The sequence below is a fragment of the Plecotus auritus genome, assembly GCF_963455305.1.
Source record: "Plecotus auritus genome assembly, chromosome: 7".
Taxonomy (NCBI): Eukaryota; Metazoa; Chordata; class Mammalia; order Chiroptera; family Vespertilionidae; genus Plecotus; species Plecotus auritus.
Genome location: NC_137774.1, coordinates 9,795,797 through 9,813,430, shown reverse-complemented (window position 1 = coordinate 9,813,430; position 17,634 = coordinate 9,795,797). Strand labels below are relative to the sequence as shown.

Below are 17,634 nucleotides of genomic sequence, written 5' to 3'. Positions count from 1 at the left end.
AAGGTTGAAGGGACCAAAGGGAGTGGCTGGTGCTGGCAAAATGGGTGGGATTGGACAGAGGCTCCCTCTGTGACTCCCTCCTCCCACCTCTGGTCCATCCCTCTACCCTTTTAGGCCTCTCCTGTCTCTGGCTCCCAGGCTCCCCCTCTTTTTTGCATCTCTCCGAAGCCTAGGTAACCTTTATCCCCACACAGTTAAACTCAGGCTGAGGTGGGAGGATGGAGGGCACATGTGGGTCAGGCAACAGAGCCAAATGGTGGGTTGGCACCACCAGCAGTTTCCTGGGCATGCTCTGCCCCAGGCCAACGGTGCTGCCGGTCCAGCCACCCACTGAGTGGGCACAGAGGAAGGCAGAGGCTATGGGGAGGGCACCAGCTGTTCCCAGCCCTCAGGCTGTGAGCATGCTGTCAGTGGTTCAGCCACCCGAAAAAGCTGTTGTGCTCAGCAGTGCGGCAAATGGGCTGGGGAGGAGGCATGGGTCCAGGCCAGCTGCTGGCTGGTGGCAGATGGGAGTGGAGTGTGCAGGAGGGTTGGCTGGAAGGCTCTCACTGTCTCCAGCGGAGTGGGGTCTTGATCCCTGGAGCCCCTGGCCCAGCATCTGGGGTGTCTCTGCTTCCATCTTGCTGGTTTAAGGCACCAAGAGACCCAGGGCCCAATGGGAGAAGAGCTGACTGGCAAGGGATACGATTTCTCAGTGGCTTGACCACTATTTCGCTGGGTGACCTTGGGCAAGTTACTAGTCCCTCTGGGCCTGTTTCCCCAGGTACAAAAGGGACCCGGTGGAGCAGGATAATCCCTACGACCTTGGGTAAGCCACCTAACACCTCAGGGCCTCCCCTTCTCCGTCTGCGAAAGGGGACGCCACCTCTTTCCTCATCGGGTCATTGAGAAGATTAAATAAAATTAAGATCCTGGCTTGGTTCCTGGAACACAGTCGGCGCCTATTATGTGAGTTGCTCTCTCTTTAAGCCTTTGGACTGGATTTGTGACCCCTTTTTTTCACTCCCACCATCAGGGGTCCTCGGAAGAGGAGGCCATCCTCCTCCTCCTCCTTCCCAACCAGCCCTGAGGCCTTCCTTGGGTGAAGGGGCCCAAAGAAAGCAGGGCCTCGTCCCACCTGGCCTACCTTGCTTTGGGGGCGGGGCGCTGGAAGGCAGACGCAGGGGAGCGCCCACGGGGAGGAGCAGTCCCCCCGCCCTGCAGCACCGCAGCACCGCCGGGACCCGGCACCCCCACAGCCCGCCTCCCGCTGCCTCCCGGCTCCCCTCTGCCTATAAATAGCGCAGGACGCGCTCCCGGTGACGCGGACGCCCGCGGGGCAGGGGAGGGGGCAGATGCTCCTCTGCCGGAGCAGGTGGGCGGAGATCGTCGTGCCAGGCTCCCGACTGAGTCATCCCGGGGCCCCACTGCCCGCGACTGTCCCAGCCGCCAACGTGTGTGCCTCGGACTTGGGAGGCTGCGGGGGCGAGGCCGGTCTCGGGTGGACACTGAACCCCGCAGGCCCTGGCCCTGGAGGGCCCCGCTGGGTGGGCGGGAAGCGTCCAGACGCGGGGAGGTGTGTGCCCGCCCCCTGCGCGACCCAGGTGCGCAAGGAACCAGAAAGTGGCCGCAGCCCCGCCCTCTCCCTCCGCATCCCACAAACCTTGGTGTCCTACCCCCCCCCCCCCTTTTCGGTCCTTTCCACGTTCTTCTCCGCTTCGACTCTCCCCAGCCCCTTCTCTCAAACACCTCCCAGATCCCGCGTCTTCGGCTGCTCCAGCGGAAGGGAGTGAAGAGGCCTGGGGACCCCTCCAGTGTCAGCCTCCACACCCCTCCCAGAGAGCAACACCTGCAGGCCTCCCTCCGCTCAGCACGCGCAGCCCCATCCCACTCCTTGCCCTTTTTCTCCCCTTTCCCAAGCAGATACACAGAGCAGAGAGGTTGGGACCAGGAACGTTTACTTAGGGGCCTGGGGGCTCGGCGACGCCCCGGCAGACCGTCATGCAGCCGTATGTACAGTGGGCAAGGGCCGCCCCTGGGATATTGCTGAGGGGCCTCATGGCAGCAAACAGGGCAGTGTGGCTTGAGTCCCCCTCCGCGGGGGGCGGGGGGAGAAGTGGGGCAGGGGCCAGTGGGTAAGACAATGTGTCCCTCCCACCGCAGGGGAGGGCATGACTGTGCCCAGGATGGGGGTGGCATCAGCTGGCACGATCAAGGACACTAGAGGAGGCTCTGAGCTGGGGGGGAAGAGGGACATTGGCACCAGAGGAAAGCAACCTGCAAGGGAGTGTTTGTCTTTGTGGGTGCCCACCCCGCCCTCAGGGTGCCTTCTCCCTTCCTTTCCTGGTGGCCCAACAAAGACCCACCTTCCCAGCCGCTCCCTCCCAGGGCTCTGTGTCCAGGACGAGGGAGCCAACACAGCCAGCAAAGGCAGCCCCCCTGCAGAGCTCAGAGAGAGGGGTGAGGAAGGGCCGGTTGGAAGTCAGCCCTGAGGCTGGGGCTCCTGGGGCCACTGGTCAGGCGCCCCTGGCTGGTGGGTCCTGCTGCTGGGGGGCTGTTAGAGTCCTGACAATGAAATGGGGGTGTTTTGACCAAGCGCAGGCCCATGTTCAGTGGGGTTTCTGTGTTCAGGAATTTTCCCGTGAGCAAGGGTAGGGTGCGGCTGCTCTGTAGTGCCTGTGCTACTCGAGGGGGCAGTCTCTGATTTGCCACATCCTCCTCAGCCCTCAGCCCTCCCCTCCTCTGTCCGCCCAGAGTTCAAGTAATGGGAGAGGTTCCTGCAAGACTTTCCTGAGAATTGATTGAGTGACAGAGGCAGTGAGACCAGGAGAGGGACTCAGGACCCTCCCATAGCCCCGAATCCCCCGGACACAGAGCAGCACTTTGGGGCCGAGGGCTGAGAGGCTGGGAAGGCACTCACTTCCCCAGGGCAGCGTGGCCAGGCTGCACACAATTAGACCCAAGCAGAGGCTGGGTGGGAGAGGGAGTGTCAGTCATGCAAAGCTGGTGTGAGCACAGGGAGGCTCTGGGGGAAGAAGCAGCAGGGACATTCCCCCAAGAATGCCCCTCAGGGCTGGACTCAGCAAGGCAACTGGACTGGGGGTGCCTGGGCACAGGGTGGTCCTACCTGGAGCTTCCCCATCCCCCCCATCCTCTCCTCCTCCCCCACCCCCAAGTCCCAGAGGAGCACATCTTTCAGGACACCCTGGGACCCAAGAAATTAAACCTTCCTCAGTGCAGAAGCCTCCCAAGCCATGGCGAATGGCCGCTAGGAGAGAGGCAGAGGGAGGAAGAGTGTGGGCAGATGCCTGCTCCCCTCCCGGGACCAGAAGCGAGGGCCAGGCACAGGCAGGGGTGGCATCTGGGTTCTCTTGGCTCCTCTCAGATCTCGGTCAGGGCGTCGGCTGGCACCAGGCCTCGCTTCTTGCCGCTGCTGACGCGGATGAAGCCGTCAGCATCCTTGCTCCTGCCCACGCCCACACAGATCTGAGCCAGAGAGACATGGAGCTAAGGCCTGGCACTGCCTGCAGCCCTGGCCCCGAGTCCTGCTGATGGCTCCCAGGGGGCCCGCTCCAGGGAATGAGGAAACTGGCATCAGATGTGGCTGGAGACCTGAGCTGGGGTGCTAGGAGCAGATCCCCTGAGGGTACAGGGTGCAGCAGCAAGACCAGGACATCAGCAGACACAGAGCAGCACTTTGGGGCTGACTCTGAGATCAGCTGGGCTAACTAACGCAGCCCCTCTCCCATATCACAGAGGGAAAAGAACTTGTCTGCGGTCACACCACAAGCCAGAGGCAGAGCCACCATTCAAACCCAAGCCTCTGGACTCCTAATCCAGTGCTCCTCTTCTCCCCAAAGCTGTCTCTCATGTAATTCAGCCCCTGCCTGTGGCCACCAACCCCAAGTCCCAGCAGGAGAGCACTAGAGGGCCCTGCAGTCCCACCTCCTGTAACCGCTGCAGGGCCCAGGCACTCACCTGGTTCTCCTTGAGGCTCAGGTAGCCCTGTTCTTTATTCCCGGAGAAGGGTTGGCAGCAGCGCCAAACATTCTCGCCTGGCCTCACCCGCTGCACAAAATTGGCTGGGAAGAAGCCAACCCGGTCGCCAATCTTGCCCTGGGGATGAGGCTGGCATGAGCACCAGTGCCACCCCTCACTGCTTTCTCTAGACCCAGTGACCACTTAGAGCCGATGCCAGATTCTGGGTTCTCTGTATTCAAGCCCCTAGTCGGGTGGCTTCTGCATTGGGAAGGGTATTCGGTGGGCAGAAGGACAGAGCTGAGGCGGCTTGGCGGGGGAGGGGGGGGGAAGAGGGGCAGGGGGGGTGGTCAAAGCAAGAGCAAGGTCTGAGGGTTGGTCCCAGGCTTGGCTAGAGCCAGTGGCTGGAGGAGGAGTGGAGAGAAGGTGGGGCAGTGCCCGTTGGGGGCAGAGGTTGATGAGATGCCTACCAGGGTCCCTCCGTTTCCCACCCTGCCAAGTCACCTTCCACCAGTCCTCGTTAGAGTCATCCACCAGCATGATCCGATCTCCAGGCCTGGGAGGAGAGAGCTGGGGCAGCATATGGGGCAGGGTGGGCTTGCCCTCTCTGCATCCCCACAGTCCTGGACCCCAGATCCCCTGCGTGCCCCCTGGGGGCTGGGAAGTGGGACACAAGGCTCCTGGGTCAAGGAATCAGCTGAAGGCGGATTCCTGATGCCCTCAACAGGAGGACACTGTGTGACCGCAGGGACAGCAGACATTCGCCAGGACAGAGCTGGCGCAGGGGCGGGAGCCATGCCATCAGCACCAAGTCCCTCTTGGACCCGGGGCAGCTCCGCTCCTCTCTGGGCTCAGCAGCCTCCAGTATGCAGGAGAAGGCTCCTGAAGGGCCCCTCACACTGTCCCGAGGGCTGGGAGTGCAGGGCCCTGAGGGCGGAGCCAGGTGGCCACCGGGTGGGGCTGGGACCAAGAGGACTTACTGTAGAGCCAGGTCGTTGTTTTCTTGGGGCAGGAACTTGTAGAGCGCGACATAGGAGTACATGGGGCCCACGTCCTTCCGCAGCGGGTGCTTGGGGGGCTGTGGGAGAGCTCTGGGTCAGTGATGGGAGGGCCATACACTCGTCACTCCCCCTACTGGCCTTGGCCTTGCTACCTGGGGGCTGGGAGGTGGGACCCAAGGCTCCTGGGTCAAGGATAAGGAGAGGTCAGCCTCTCCTATCTGTTGTGCTCACACACCCCAGCGGGGACTGGGCCAGGATGGAGAAGGGGGATACTCTGCTGCCTTCTGCACCCTGAAACTGCCCACCCTTGTGGAAACAGGAGTGGGAGCAATAGGCATTGGGTCAGTGGTGGGAGGGGTAATACGCCTGCCTCCTGTGACCACTCCCCCTAGCATCGCCCACCCCTGTAGACGGTAGGCTGAGAATAAATGATGGAGCAGTGATACTTCCACTCCCCTGTTCTCACCCACCCGTGGGTCAGTGACAAGGAGAAGTGACATTCCTTTCCCACCTGGCCTACTGGGGCTGGCGCCAGCATCACCTCACCTGCTGTCCAGGGCTCTTCTCCTCTGGTACCGACCCTTCGCTCTCTGCCGGGGGTGTGAACACTGCAGATGCCAGGGGCGGGAGGGGGCAGGAGACAGGGTGTGAGGCAGCAGGAAGCCACCGCACTGGGCACTGTGATCCCTTCCTGCCCCTGGTCCTTAACCTCCACTCACCATTGTCGCCAGGGCCCTCCTCAGAGCTTCGGATGCTGCTTTCCCCATCCTCAATCAGCTCCTCCCGCTCACTCTGGGGACAGAAGGAGGGAAGGGTTCAGCCCCTGGACCCTCATCCTCAGAGACCCCTGCCCCCGAGGCTCCCCTCTGGTGCCCACCATACCAGGCTCCGTGTGGGGGACTCAGAGGTGCTGCTGAAGCTGGAGCGGTTCATCAGTGCCAAGGAGGTGCCATAGCGTAGGGTCTCGTAGATGGGGTCCACCTTCCCGCTGGCGCCTGCCAAGGATCCACCCTCAAGGCCAGGCACCCAGCTGCCAGCCTCGCTCAGCCCTGAAGCCCTGGATCTCAGCCCTGGCTGCCCCACCGCTCAGCATCCTGGAGGCCAAAGTCTGGTCTCCCCTCATCTGCCCTCCCCATTCTCCCTCATCACAGGGAGAGCCCAGGTCCTTCCATGGAGCCCACGCAGAAACCTGTGGCATCCTTGACCCCTCACTCTCCTCACTGCCCATATCACTCCGTCACCTAGTCCTACCTCCCGAATGTTCTAGAATCTGCCCACTTCCCTCCATCTCCACCGCTACCAGTCTGCTCCAAGCTCCCAAACTCTCTCTTGGCAGCCATCACAACCTTCCAACTACTCTCTCTGCTTCCACTCCGGCCCCTCCAATCCACACAGCAGCCAGAATGCTCTTGTAAAAACACAAAAATTGTCCTTAGAATAAAGTCCAAAGAACAATCATAAAATGGACCCTAAGGCCCTGGGCCCATGGTCCTGTCACACCCTCTCACTCTCACTCCCTGAGTCCCAGCCATGTTGTCCTCTCTTTAACTGCCCCTTCCCGCCTCAGGTCACACCCTCTGCCCACACTCGCCTTCCCCAGAGCCTCAGTGGACTAACTCCCCACCCTTCACTTCTCCGGGATGCCTTTCCCAGTCTCCATGGTTGAGGACGGTGGCTGCTTTCTCCTCTCCTTATTTCCTATCCTTGTTTTAGGCATTCATCTGAATGATGGTTAATGGATAATTGGTGTGATTATCTATTTCATGTCCAGCTTCCTTATGGACCATGAACTTCATCTTCTTTACTGCTATGTCCCTGTGGCTGGCACAATGTCTGGCACTTAGTAGGTGCTCAGTAAAGTTTTTGTTGAAGGATGAGTGAATGAAGGAACCCTACATTCAGGACAGGAGCACCCACAGAAGGGAAGTGGTAGCAGTGTGACACAGGTGTCCATATGAGGAATGCATGGGTTTCTCAACACCCCACAGTGGGATCAGGAGCAGCAAGGATACTCACCAGTGGGTGGGGACTCTCTGCTTGTGGCACAGGCTGGTGGCGGCTCATGCACCAGGAGGGGGGAGCTGAAGTTGCGACGGAAGGAGGAAGACTACGGCAAGAGGGGGCAGAGAGAGGGCATGAGGATGTCATGGCCCATGGAGTAATTGATCTTCCTCAACTCCACATGGGGAACCAGCCTTGAGGGGTACTCATCCCCCCACATGCTGGTTCTGGGGGCTCTCCGCCAGCCACCTCCACTCACCGTCTTGACTGGGCATTGCTGGTGGGAGATCTCCTCGGAGCACCAGAGGTGGACACTGACTTTGCATGTCTTACACCGCAAGCCCTGCTTGGAGTTTCCTGGGAAGAATTTGGGTTCAGAAAAAAGAGAGGCCACACCCATGTCTAGCTTCCTTATGGACCATGAACTTCATGGTCCATGGGCAATGGAGCAAAGGAGGCAGGTTAGGGGGTGGGGACAGGGTAGGGGACCAGTCTCCGGGACTAGCATCTACCCCTCGTCCAGTCAGGGTGTGAACTGGAACTGAAGCCTGAGTTGTTAGTAAACACAGCAAGACTGGGCAACCCCCACCCCAAGAGTGCTCATTTGTCTGCCCAGGATGAGGGGCACAGTTAGAACTGGGAGCCATGACTCTCAGGAAGTTCCCTAAGCCAGTCCCCATGCCCACCCTGGCCCATCACCTTGCCCGCCTCAGGCACCCACCTACAATGAACTGGTGGCACAGCTCACAGGGGTTGGCTCGCTTGAAGACATGTTCCTGGAAGCTGTGCAGCCTCACCGGTTTGAGAGATGCCAGGGGACGTGGGACTGGGCAGGGGGAGGGGGCCGGGGTGGGCAGGCCCCTCTCTGTGGATGCCCGTGGTGGGGAGGAAGGGGGCAGCGGGGTTGGCGGTGTCAGCAGCACCTCGGTGGGGCACTTGAGCTCAGAGCCTGAGCGGAGGAAGAAGTTCTCCACGCTCTTACTTCGGAGGATGGTCTTGAGGGAAAGCGAGCGCTTGAACCGCTGGAGCTGAGAGAGGAAGAGGGACTGTGAGTGGAAACCCAAGAAGGTGCTGCCCCCGGCCCCCTCCCCCCAGGATAGCTCTGCTGGTCCGCGGCAGCTGAAGGCTGAGGGCCAGAGGTGAGATGAAGGTGAAGAGAAGGGCTGCCAGGTTCCAGAAGGTGGGTCACAACCCCAGATGCCTACAGTAACCTCCCTGAGCAAAGGAGTTCCGGCTGGGCAGGCGCATAATGAGGAGTGGTGGGGACGTGGGGACTGAACAGCTAGGGAGCCGCTGCTGGTGTCCTCCAGCCAAGGGAGGCCACCCAGGATTGTCAGGTTTTTCAATGTTCAAAAGGAATCTAGACTTTTATGGGACATTGAAGAGAAACACATTTAAAAAGTTTCATTTTATTTTCCTTTGCAGAAATGGTAGTATACTATTTTTCCTGTACCTTGCTTTTTTTCGCTTAACAGTAAATCTTGGAAATCATTCCATACCAATGCTTAAAGAGATCCATCATTCTTTTTTATGGCTACACAGGGTTTCATGGTACGGGCATACCGTTTACTTGAGTTAAAAAATACTTTGGGGGTCAAACAAAACACACCAGGTCCCAGTTGTCCACCTGTGTTCTTGAACAGGGTGGGAGTGGTCATCCTGAACCCTCATCCTCAGGGCTGATTTCCCCTCTAAAACACCTCTCCAGCCTGTCCCCTACAATCACCTCATCACTTGCACAGCCCTGCCCTAATTCAGGCCACAGCACCCCCAGTCTGACTGAGGCCACAACCCTTTGCCTCTACCTGCTTTCTATATATGTATATGTAGTTGGAGCCCATGCAGAAACCTGTGGCATCCTTGACCCCTCACTAGGACTAAGATTCTAGAACATTCGGGAGCTGGCACTACCCTCTGAGGCTCTCCCTGTGAGATATATATATATAAACATTTTATATATAAAATGTTTTTTATTGATTTGAGAGAGAGGAAGGGAGAGGGAGAGAGAGATAGAAACATCAATGATGAGAGAGAATCATTGATCGGCTGCCTCCTGCAGGCCTCCTAATGGGGATTGAGCCCACAACCTGGGCATGTGCCCTGACCAGGAATCAACCATGACCTCCTGGTTCATGGGTCTATTCTCAACCACTGAGCCACACCAGCCGGGCTGCCTCCATCTGCTTTCCATACAGGGAGGTGATCCCTGACCTTGCTAAAATCTTTTCATGGCCCTAGCCAGTTTGGCTCAGTGGATAGAGCCTCTGCCTGTGAACTGAAGGGTCCCAGGTTTGATTCCGGCCAAGGGCACATGCCAGGGTTGCGGGCTCGATCCCCAGTAGGGGGTGTGCAGGAGGCAGCCAATCAATGATTCTCATCATTGATGTCTCTATCTCTCTCTCCCTCTCACTTCCTCTCTGAAATCAATAATAATATATCTTTAAAAACCAAAAACAAAACTTTTCATGGCTCCTCAGGACCCAGCAAAAGCCCTTGCTCCAGACATGAGACTCTGCAACTTGGGCAAACCTGCCTTTCCAACCCGTGCCTTCTGCCTACCACCCAGGCCTAAGGACTTGGACTTATCCGTGCTTTATGCCCCTGAGCTATGGACTTATTTGTCCTCTTTTCTCCTCATCCAATTAATACCCTCTTTATCCTTCAGGATTTCCAGTGACTCTTCCTCTTCCGGGAAGCTGTCTCTTCTGCAGGAATTCCATTTAGTGGAACCACTCCCTCCTCTGGGGCCCAGCGCACCCAACGCTGACGTCCATTATAGCTCCAATCAGGTTTATGTTGTTATTCACTTCTCATTCTCCCAAGAGTCCGTGAGCCAGCCAAGGGCAGGGGCAGATGCTTCACATCTCGACACAGGGCCTGCACACATAGTAGCTGCTCGGTCAATGTTTGCTGAATAAATGAGCAAGTGGCTGGAATCCTAAATGGAGCCCATTTGGAGTGCAGAGTGGATCCTGCAGTGAGGCCAGGGTTATTTCCACTGCTCGCCCTAACGTACCATTCCTGAGTCTGCCCAGAGCGAGACCTGGAATCTTCTCTATCCAGATCCTTGCCCCATTCCCCTCCTGTTGAGAGCCCCCGTACCCCTGCCTACTCCTTTCCACCAGGAATAGAAAAAGGGGGCCAGAAGTCTGGCTTCAGACAGGAAGACTTGGCCAGGGTTCCCAGCTGGCACACCAGGCAGCCTGTGTGCCATGGCAGCCAGCCTGGCAGTGGTGCCAAGAGGATGGAAGTGGTGGCCCCTCCAGCCCTGGGGAGGTCAGCAGGCAGCAAGACGGATGAGGGGAGTGGAGAGGGAGATGTCTGGGCACAAGGTAGGCCTGGTGTGCCACTGCCAGCTGTGAAGCCAGAACCCTGGGGTGTCTGGCTCCTTCCAAATGCAGCTTCCTGGACCGCACTGTGGGCTCCTTTGTGTGCCTGTGAGAATCGGGGCCCCAGGCCCTGGATGCCTGCGTGCTGAGGCAGAGGTGGAGGGCCAGAGGGACAAAGAATTAGAACACGAATGTGATCTATGGGCCAAATGTGGCTCTGGGGGCTTTCACAGGCCCAGGGGGGCAAGTGAACCCATCACTGCCCACAGGCGGTGGACATAGAACACACGAGGTCTCTGGAAGTCTGTGCTGGGGGTGGGGGCAGAACTAAACCTGCTGTCTAAAGGCAAGTCACTTCCTTTCCTCTCTCCAAGCCTCATTTCCCCCACATCCAAGAGGAAAGAGGGAGGACTGAATGCTCTCTAAGTAATGCAAGGCTCTGGGTCCAAAAAGCAAAAACATGAACTTATAGCTATAAGGGGCTGTCATTGTCAGTGAGCTGGGAGTGAGTTAGCACTTTTTCTGCAACATCTCATTAACCCTGGCACTACCCTCTGAGGTGGTGACAATGACCCCCCTTTCAGATGAGGAACTGAGTCTCATCGGGGTGAAGGCACTTACTCATGAGTCCGCAGCTGGGAAGTAGCAGAGCCAGGACTCGAACCAGTGGCTTTAGCTGTTGAGCCCACGTGAGCAGGAGCCTCCTGCCGCTCTGTGCCCTGCCTGGCCCTCACCGCTGCCCCTCAGTTGCTCCATGGGCTTGTCTACAGGCCAGTAATACAACTTAGGTTAGAAGGGACTTGAAAGACTGGCTCTGTAGAGCAGTCCCTACCTGACGGCCCTGCACGTCCCCTCAGAAGGGTTGTCTGACTGTGTTGGTCACCTCTGTGACAGGAAGCACACCCTCTCTTGGGACAGACACTCCATCTTTGGGCAGCTGCCATCACTGGACAGTGCTTCCCTATACAGAGCTGAAACCTGCCTCCTGCCACTTTTGCCTACGGGCCCCTGTTCCTCCCTTGGCTCCAGAAAGGGCTAGGCTCTCACACATATCAGTCCTTCAAATAGTTTAAGGCAGTGGTCGGCAAACTGTGGCTCGCGAGCCACATGCGGCTCTTTGGCCCCTTGAGTTTTTAGCCAAGGCCAGCTTAGGAGTACCCTAATTAAGTTAATAACAATGTACCTAGCTATATAGTTTAAGTTTAAAAAATTTGGCTCGCCCTGGCTGGTTTGGCTCAGTGGATAAGCATCGGCCTGCGGACTGAAGGGTCCCAGGTTCGATTCCCGCCAAGGGCACATGCCTGGGTTGTAGGCTCTATCCCCAGTAGGGGGCGTGCAGGAGGCAGCCGATCAATGATTCTCTCTTATCATTGATGTTTCTATCTCTCTCTCCCTCTCCCTTCCTCTCTGAAATCAATAAAAATATTTTAAAAAAATTTGGCTCTCAAAAGAAATTTCAATCGTTGTACTGTTGATATCTGGCTCTGTTGACTAATGAGTTTGCCGACCACTGGTTTAAGACATCAATCATGTCCCCCTCCCAAGGCCATTATTTTCATAGCAACCTCACAGGATTACTATAACAATCCTCCCTATTCTCCTTTCCACCTGGCCTCGGAGCCACGAACCACCTCTTAGGGTTCCAGAGGCCTCGGGAACAAAATGTTCCCCAGCACCAGGGCAACCCCAACTCTGTCTGAAACTCACTGGCTCAGCGTGGGCCCCAGATACCACCTGGGGAGGCTGGCAGATGTCAAGAGCTGTGGTTGGAGGGCAGGAAGCATCACCGCTGGCAAATGGCTTGATGCCTGCTCACTCCAGAGACATCCGGCTTGGCTACATGGTGTCATTTTGGCCCAGCCTGGCCAAGTATTCCCATTCCTGGGGCTCCTAGTTCCCAGAGATGATCTTTCCCCATCTCCCCATCAGCTACCTTTTTGGTGCCTGCACCATTCCAGGACCCATTCCATGGCATGGGGAGAAGTTGCCATGTACCCTGGTGAGCTGGACCTTCTCTTGGATCCTGTTCCATGCCAATGCACCTGGAGCATGTCTGGCTTGGAGCCTGAACCACCAGCCCTGTTCTTCTGAATTCCTCCCCACTTTCCCCATACCCCAGGCCAGGGGTGGGAATGTCAGGTCCACGGGCCATATAAGGCCTGCAAAATCACTTGGTCTGGCCCTGCCAAGGCATTAGGGGTGAGTTAATTGCATGTTTGACCAAATAGAGCAGGCTAATTTTTAAGTTGATAATGTTGTGTGGCCCATGAATGATGTTATAAATATCCAAATGGCCCTTGGTAGAAGAAAGGTTCCCCACCCCTGCCCTTGATGCTCCCTTCTCTTCTCAATTTCCTGTTGTACCTCATCACTTCCTGCCAGCTCCTGAAAGGGCACTAAGCAGCTGGCAGTGGATGTTGGTGGACTTGGCACAAGCTGACTCAGATGGCAGAGCTGGCATGGCAGGGTCTTCCCAAAGATGGCACCAAAGGGGGTGATTGCGGACCCTATGTCGTAGCATGGGATGGGGACCCAGAAAAGGAGATGCTGACACAAGGAAGGTGGCTGAGTAGCTTGGATGCAGGGGTGAGACCCAACTGTAGGGTGGGCAGAAGGATGGATTTGGCAAGAAATGCCCAGGGGGCCCAAACACTGATAGATAAGCCTGGAATGTTGGCTTCACTGTCTGGTGGGTACCAGCCCCCTCTGTTGTACCTGTCTCGAACTGAGCTGGGTGGGCAGCAACCAACCCTCTTTCCTTCCTCTCCCCCACTGCTACAATCTGGAGATAGAAGTTTCTTTGAGACAGGTTGGGGGAGGAGAATGGAAGGAGGCTGGCAAGGGTCCTGAATTATTCTCTCTCTGCCCACCTCTGCCCTCCTGACCCCCAGCCCAGCATGTTATTATTGAGTTATGGCTGAGTCCTTCACAAGGGGGTGGCATAGGGGAAGGGCGCCAAGGCACAGAGCTGCCAGGCCAAATGTGCACTCTACCTCCCCCCCCTGTTCCTGGGATAGCCGAGGCTCAGGCCCAGAGGTGACTGGCATTGGAGGGTCCTTGGGCTGGGAGGAGGGCAGTGCAAACCTGCCAGGCACAGGCCTCCCCCTCCCCATACAGCTGAGCTTGCAGCCCGCTGACTGCTGAGGCAGCACTGCCCAGGGCTCCTGTCTGCGTTCACTCCTGCATGCTTGTGGGGAGCTCTTAAGGAAGGGGCAGAGCTGCCGGGCCTTGGTGTGGGAAGCAGACCCCCTAGTCCCTGGGAAGCAAGGAGGGGGATGTCTGTCCAGGGTGACTAGAGGCAACTGAGAAGGTCAGAGGCCTTGGACCTCGGGATGGGGCTCAGCTCCTGGGACCCTCTGCTGGAAAGAAGCTGTCACAAATATTCCAAGCACTAGCCTCCTGCCCCACATCTCTTTCCTTTCCCAGTAGACACTTGACTTTCTGAGCGGGAGTTAATTCTGTGGTCTGAGAGCCCAGGGTCTCATTCTCAGAAGGGGCCAGGAGAAGGTCAAATGTATATCTGATAAAAAACAAAAACAAAGAATTTAAAAAACGTATATCTGAAGACTTGGACATGAAGCCCCACTGGGTCCCTCTGGTTTAGGGATAGGGAGCTTCCTGGGGTGCCTCAGCCAGACTCCACTGTGGCTTTACTCACCTCCCCCTGGTCACTCCCTTGATGACCTTGACCTTGAATTAACCTTATATCTTGGGGCGGGGGAGGGGTCAAGACAGAATGAGGAGGAAGATGGGCATTGGAGAGAACTCTAGATGAATTAGAGATACCAGGGGGAGCCAAAGACCCCATCTATTTCTGGTCCTCACTGCCTTCCTCATCTGGGTAACAGGAGCAGGGTGGAAACAAAATACGGGGCGGAAGGGAGAGAGGAGGTCTTGGCCTGAAGTCTGGAAATGGGGCAGAGCTTCTTCTCTCCCCATGCCCAGGCCAGCTCAGGTTGCTTCCCGCAGAACTTCTTGCGGGTCAGTTGAGAGCACCTAGAACTTTGGGAAGGGAGCAGACAGATTAGAAGAGGGATGGGGGTGGGGGGTGGTGTGCGTTGAATGTGAGCGACGCCCTCACCCCCTTCAGCGCCAGGAGTCTGGGCTCCGCCTGACTTCACTGGGAAATAATTTATTCACTGTGACTCCCGCAGGAGTAACGATCATACATAATTAGGGTTAATTATGACATTCATTAATTACGATGACTTCTCTTTTTTGCTTGTTACCCGCCTTATCCCACCCCACCCTCGTCCAGATCCCGGGGTGGTGGGGGGAGAGCAGCCCCGTGGAGCCGCCACCACAGCCCCCTCGTCCCCGCCCGCGTTGGCCCGCGCTGCCGCAGCCCCCGGCGTGGACTCGGACGCTGCGCACCCCTGGGCCGCGGCCTCGCGTCCCCAGACTAACCCGGTTGGGAGGGGGGAATGCAGGACTGCGGCGGGTCGGAGAGACTCAGAGATAAACACGCAGAGAAGCCCCAGGAACGCGGGAGAGACGCGCCCAGAGAGATACCGAGACAGAGACAGCCAGGTTGTAGACATGTTCAGAGAGACACAGGCAGAGAGAGGGACAGGCTGAGCTGCACCCCGAGACCTGGCGGACTCCACAGGGATGCGCCTCGCACGCAGCACACCGGCGCGTACACCCGCTACACACGGCCACACACTCCCTCCGCCTGCGCTGCGCCGATTCCCTCCAACAGAGCCGAGTTGTCAGCTCCCTGGAGGGTCTGGGGGTGCGTCTGCTCATCACGCGCGCAAGGGCGTGTCGTGCCTGTGTGATGGGGGCTCCGGGTGGCCCGCCGTCGCGAACCCACTCCCCCGCGCGGAGCCTTAAGAATCACACCTGCCCGGATATTGTGACCCCAGGGCAGCCGAACCCGTAGTGGCGGCCGAGGCCGGAGCAGGGCGTCCGGCCCGGGGTCGCATCGGACAGGGAGGGGTCCAGGCCTCGCGCCTCCCGAGTTACCTTGGTTTCTTGGAGGACGGACACGGTCCCCGGGGCGGTGTGGGTGGCCGCGTCATCCGGTTCACTCTCCTTCTCGCTCATTTCAGTCATGGTTGGGGAGAAGGGCCGCGAGGATGCCGAGACCCGACGGTCCTCCCGGTGGGGGGCAGGCTGCGGGGGGCGGGCGTCTCTCTGGGACCCTGACGCCCTTCTCCGAAGACTGCCACCCAATGAACCCCAGGAAAAACCCGCCCAGACAAAGCAACCCCTCACTCCCGTGCGCGGGCGGAGAAAGTTCCCGGGTTGGCCGGGGAGGGGTGGTAATTACACGGAGCGATGGGAGCGCGACGACCCCGGGAGTGAGGACCGAGGGTCCGCAGAGGATGCTGCTCGGAGTCAGGGGAGGAGGGAAGTGGGGACGCGGGGATGAGCTGAGGGAGGGAGCCGTGGAGCTGTCCTGGTCCGGCCACCTCCGCCGCCCTCTGAGCCCGCCCCCCATCTTCCCCCTCCTCCCCGCGGGCCCCAGCCCCGCACCCCGAGGCCCCCTCCGCCCAGTCCTCGCCTCCCAACTTTGATTTAGGAGGTCGCGTGGTTCCTCCCCCTTCCCTCCGCCGCTCCCCCGCGCCGCTATGCAAATAAGCTTCTCCGCTATTGGCTACCGCGGTGGCAACGAGGGCGAAGGGGGCGGAGCCTGGGAGGGCTCGACAAGATGGGGAGGGGCTTGGAAGGAAGAGAAGTGGAGGGGGCCGTTTTACATTGAAAAACCTGGAATGGGTGGCGTGACAAGGTTGAGAGATGGCTCCAGAGGTCATATTAGAGTCTGAATAAGGTTGGGGGGTGGAGTGGGGAATAGAAGTAGGTTACATCTGCAGAAGGATAGCCGAGAGTAGAATCCAAATGAGGACTTCCTGATAGGGGTGGAGGAAGAATGGGGACCCTTCTGCCCCATTCAGTACCTGGGTGTCTCTGCCCTGAAGAGACGCTCCCCAAACACACGTACCCCTGGACTGTGAGGTAGTAATTTCCTTAAGCAGAGAAGGGACAACTTAACATCATGTGTCAAAGGCCAGGCCTGACAAACTGCTTTTTTGTGGATGAAAAGCTGGACAGTGTGTCACTTTCCAGTCTTGTCTGGACTTCAGCAGAAAAGAGAGAAGTGGCCTCAGTCCCAGCACCTGAGGTCCTCTAACCTTCTCCAGGACACGCCCCCTCCTACAGAACCTGCCACAGATGGAGTTAGATCAGGGGGGTAGGGAACGGTGGAGGGGCAAGCAGGTTCTTGCCCTCCAAGGTGTCTTCTGCCCACTTGTCTGAAGGTATCTCTTCTAATGCATGGGTGTGTATGTGTGTGTGTGTGTGTGTGTGTGTGTGTGTGTGTGCCTTCCATTTCCCCAAGTCCTCCTCCCTCACCTCCCATCCTGACCAAAAGGTCTAGCTTCATCTCTTGGCCAGTCCAAGGAAAGAGAGGTAAATTGGGAGATGAGAGACTTCTTTCCTGGTTGGGGGTGGATAGACTTCTGGGTCTAAGTCTCCTTCCTCCTCATCTGCTGTGGGTGATAAGATGGGGGCGGGGGGACCTCAAGAAGGTACTGCCTTTATGGCAGCCCTGGAGGAGGGGCTGAACCCTGTGTCTGCCCATGCACATAGCCATCCATGCGATCTCTGTCCTCCCAAGGATGAGCTCACCATTGGAGAACCGCTCAGGTTACTGTGTCCAAGAATAGAGATTTACTTGCCAGTGACAGAAGTAGGACAAGGGCAGATGTGAGGGTTCGTGATTGTGGGGGCTTAGTCCCCTCCCCTCCAGATCCACCCACTGCAGCCACAGACGCTGAGAGCTAGCTTTCCTGAAAGGAGCTGCAATAGAACCTGGCCTCCGTCCTTAAACCAGTCTCCCCAAAGGCCCACTCATGACCAGCCATCTCCAAATCTCCTCGGAGGGCTGCCCTCCTCCCTCTTGCCCAGCGCAGGGCACCCCAAAATCCCCTCCCTGGACAACTGAGATGTAGAAATGCTTGGAGCACCCTGAGATAGAGTTGTCAGCCTCCTCCCCCCACCCCATCTATTCTGGACTAGAGCAAACAAGGCCTTCTGCATTTAGAGACATCCTGGGGAGCTACCCCTGTTTCTCCCACCTAGCAGAAACTCCGGGTTCCTTAGAATCCAGTACCTGTATAGTCACTAACTAACTGTGACCTGGGGTGAGTAACTAAACCCTTTAGAGCCTTGATTTCTCCATCAGCAAAATGGACACAGTGCGGTGTTAGGAGAATGAATGAGTTAGCCCAGGGACGACAAGCAGGGAAATTAATTTTCTCCTCGCATTTCTTTTGGGATCGTTGTTCCTTCCCAGTGCTTTTCCTGAGCAGAGAGAAGAAACAGCGTCGTTCCCCTCACTT

The 17,634-nt window shown here is 57.7% G+C and overlaps 1 protein-coding gene across 1 annotated transcript; it reads right to left on the bottom strand.

Moving 5' to 3' along the window:
* Positions 1 to 1,920: 1,920 nt before the first annotated feature.
* On the bottom strand, positions 1,921 to 15,772 carry STAC2 (SH3 and cysteine rich domain 2). Its single transcript, XM_080678636.1, has 11 exons — positions 15,257 to 15,772; positions 7,681 to 7,987; positions 7,219 to 7,316; positions 6,975 to 7,065; positions 5,841 to 5,953; positions 5,678 to 5,750; positions 5,505 to 5,566; positions 4,938 to 5,035; positions 4,462 to 4,513; positions 3,958 to 4,095; positions 1,921 to 3,465 (listed from the first exon to the last, which is right to left on the bottom strand). Exons 1-11 carry the CDS (start codon positions 15,344 to 15,346, stop codon positions 3,361 to 3,363), a joined length of 1,227 nt encoding a protein of 408 aa, XP_080534762.1. The 5' UTR covers positions 15,347 to 15,772; the 3' UTR covers positions 1,921 to 3,360.
* Positions 15,773 to 17,634: the final 1,862 nt, after the last annotated feature.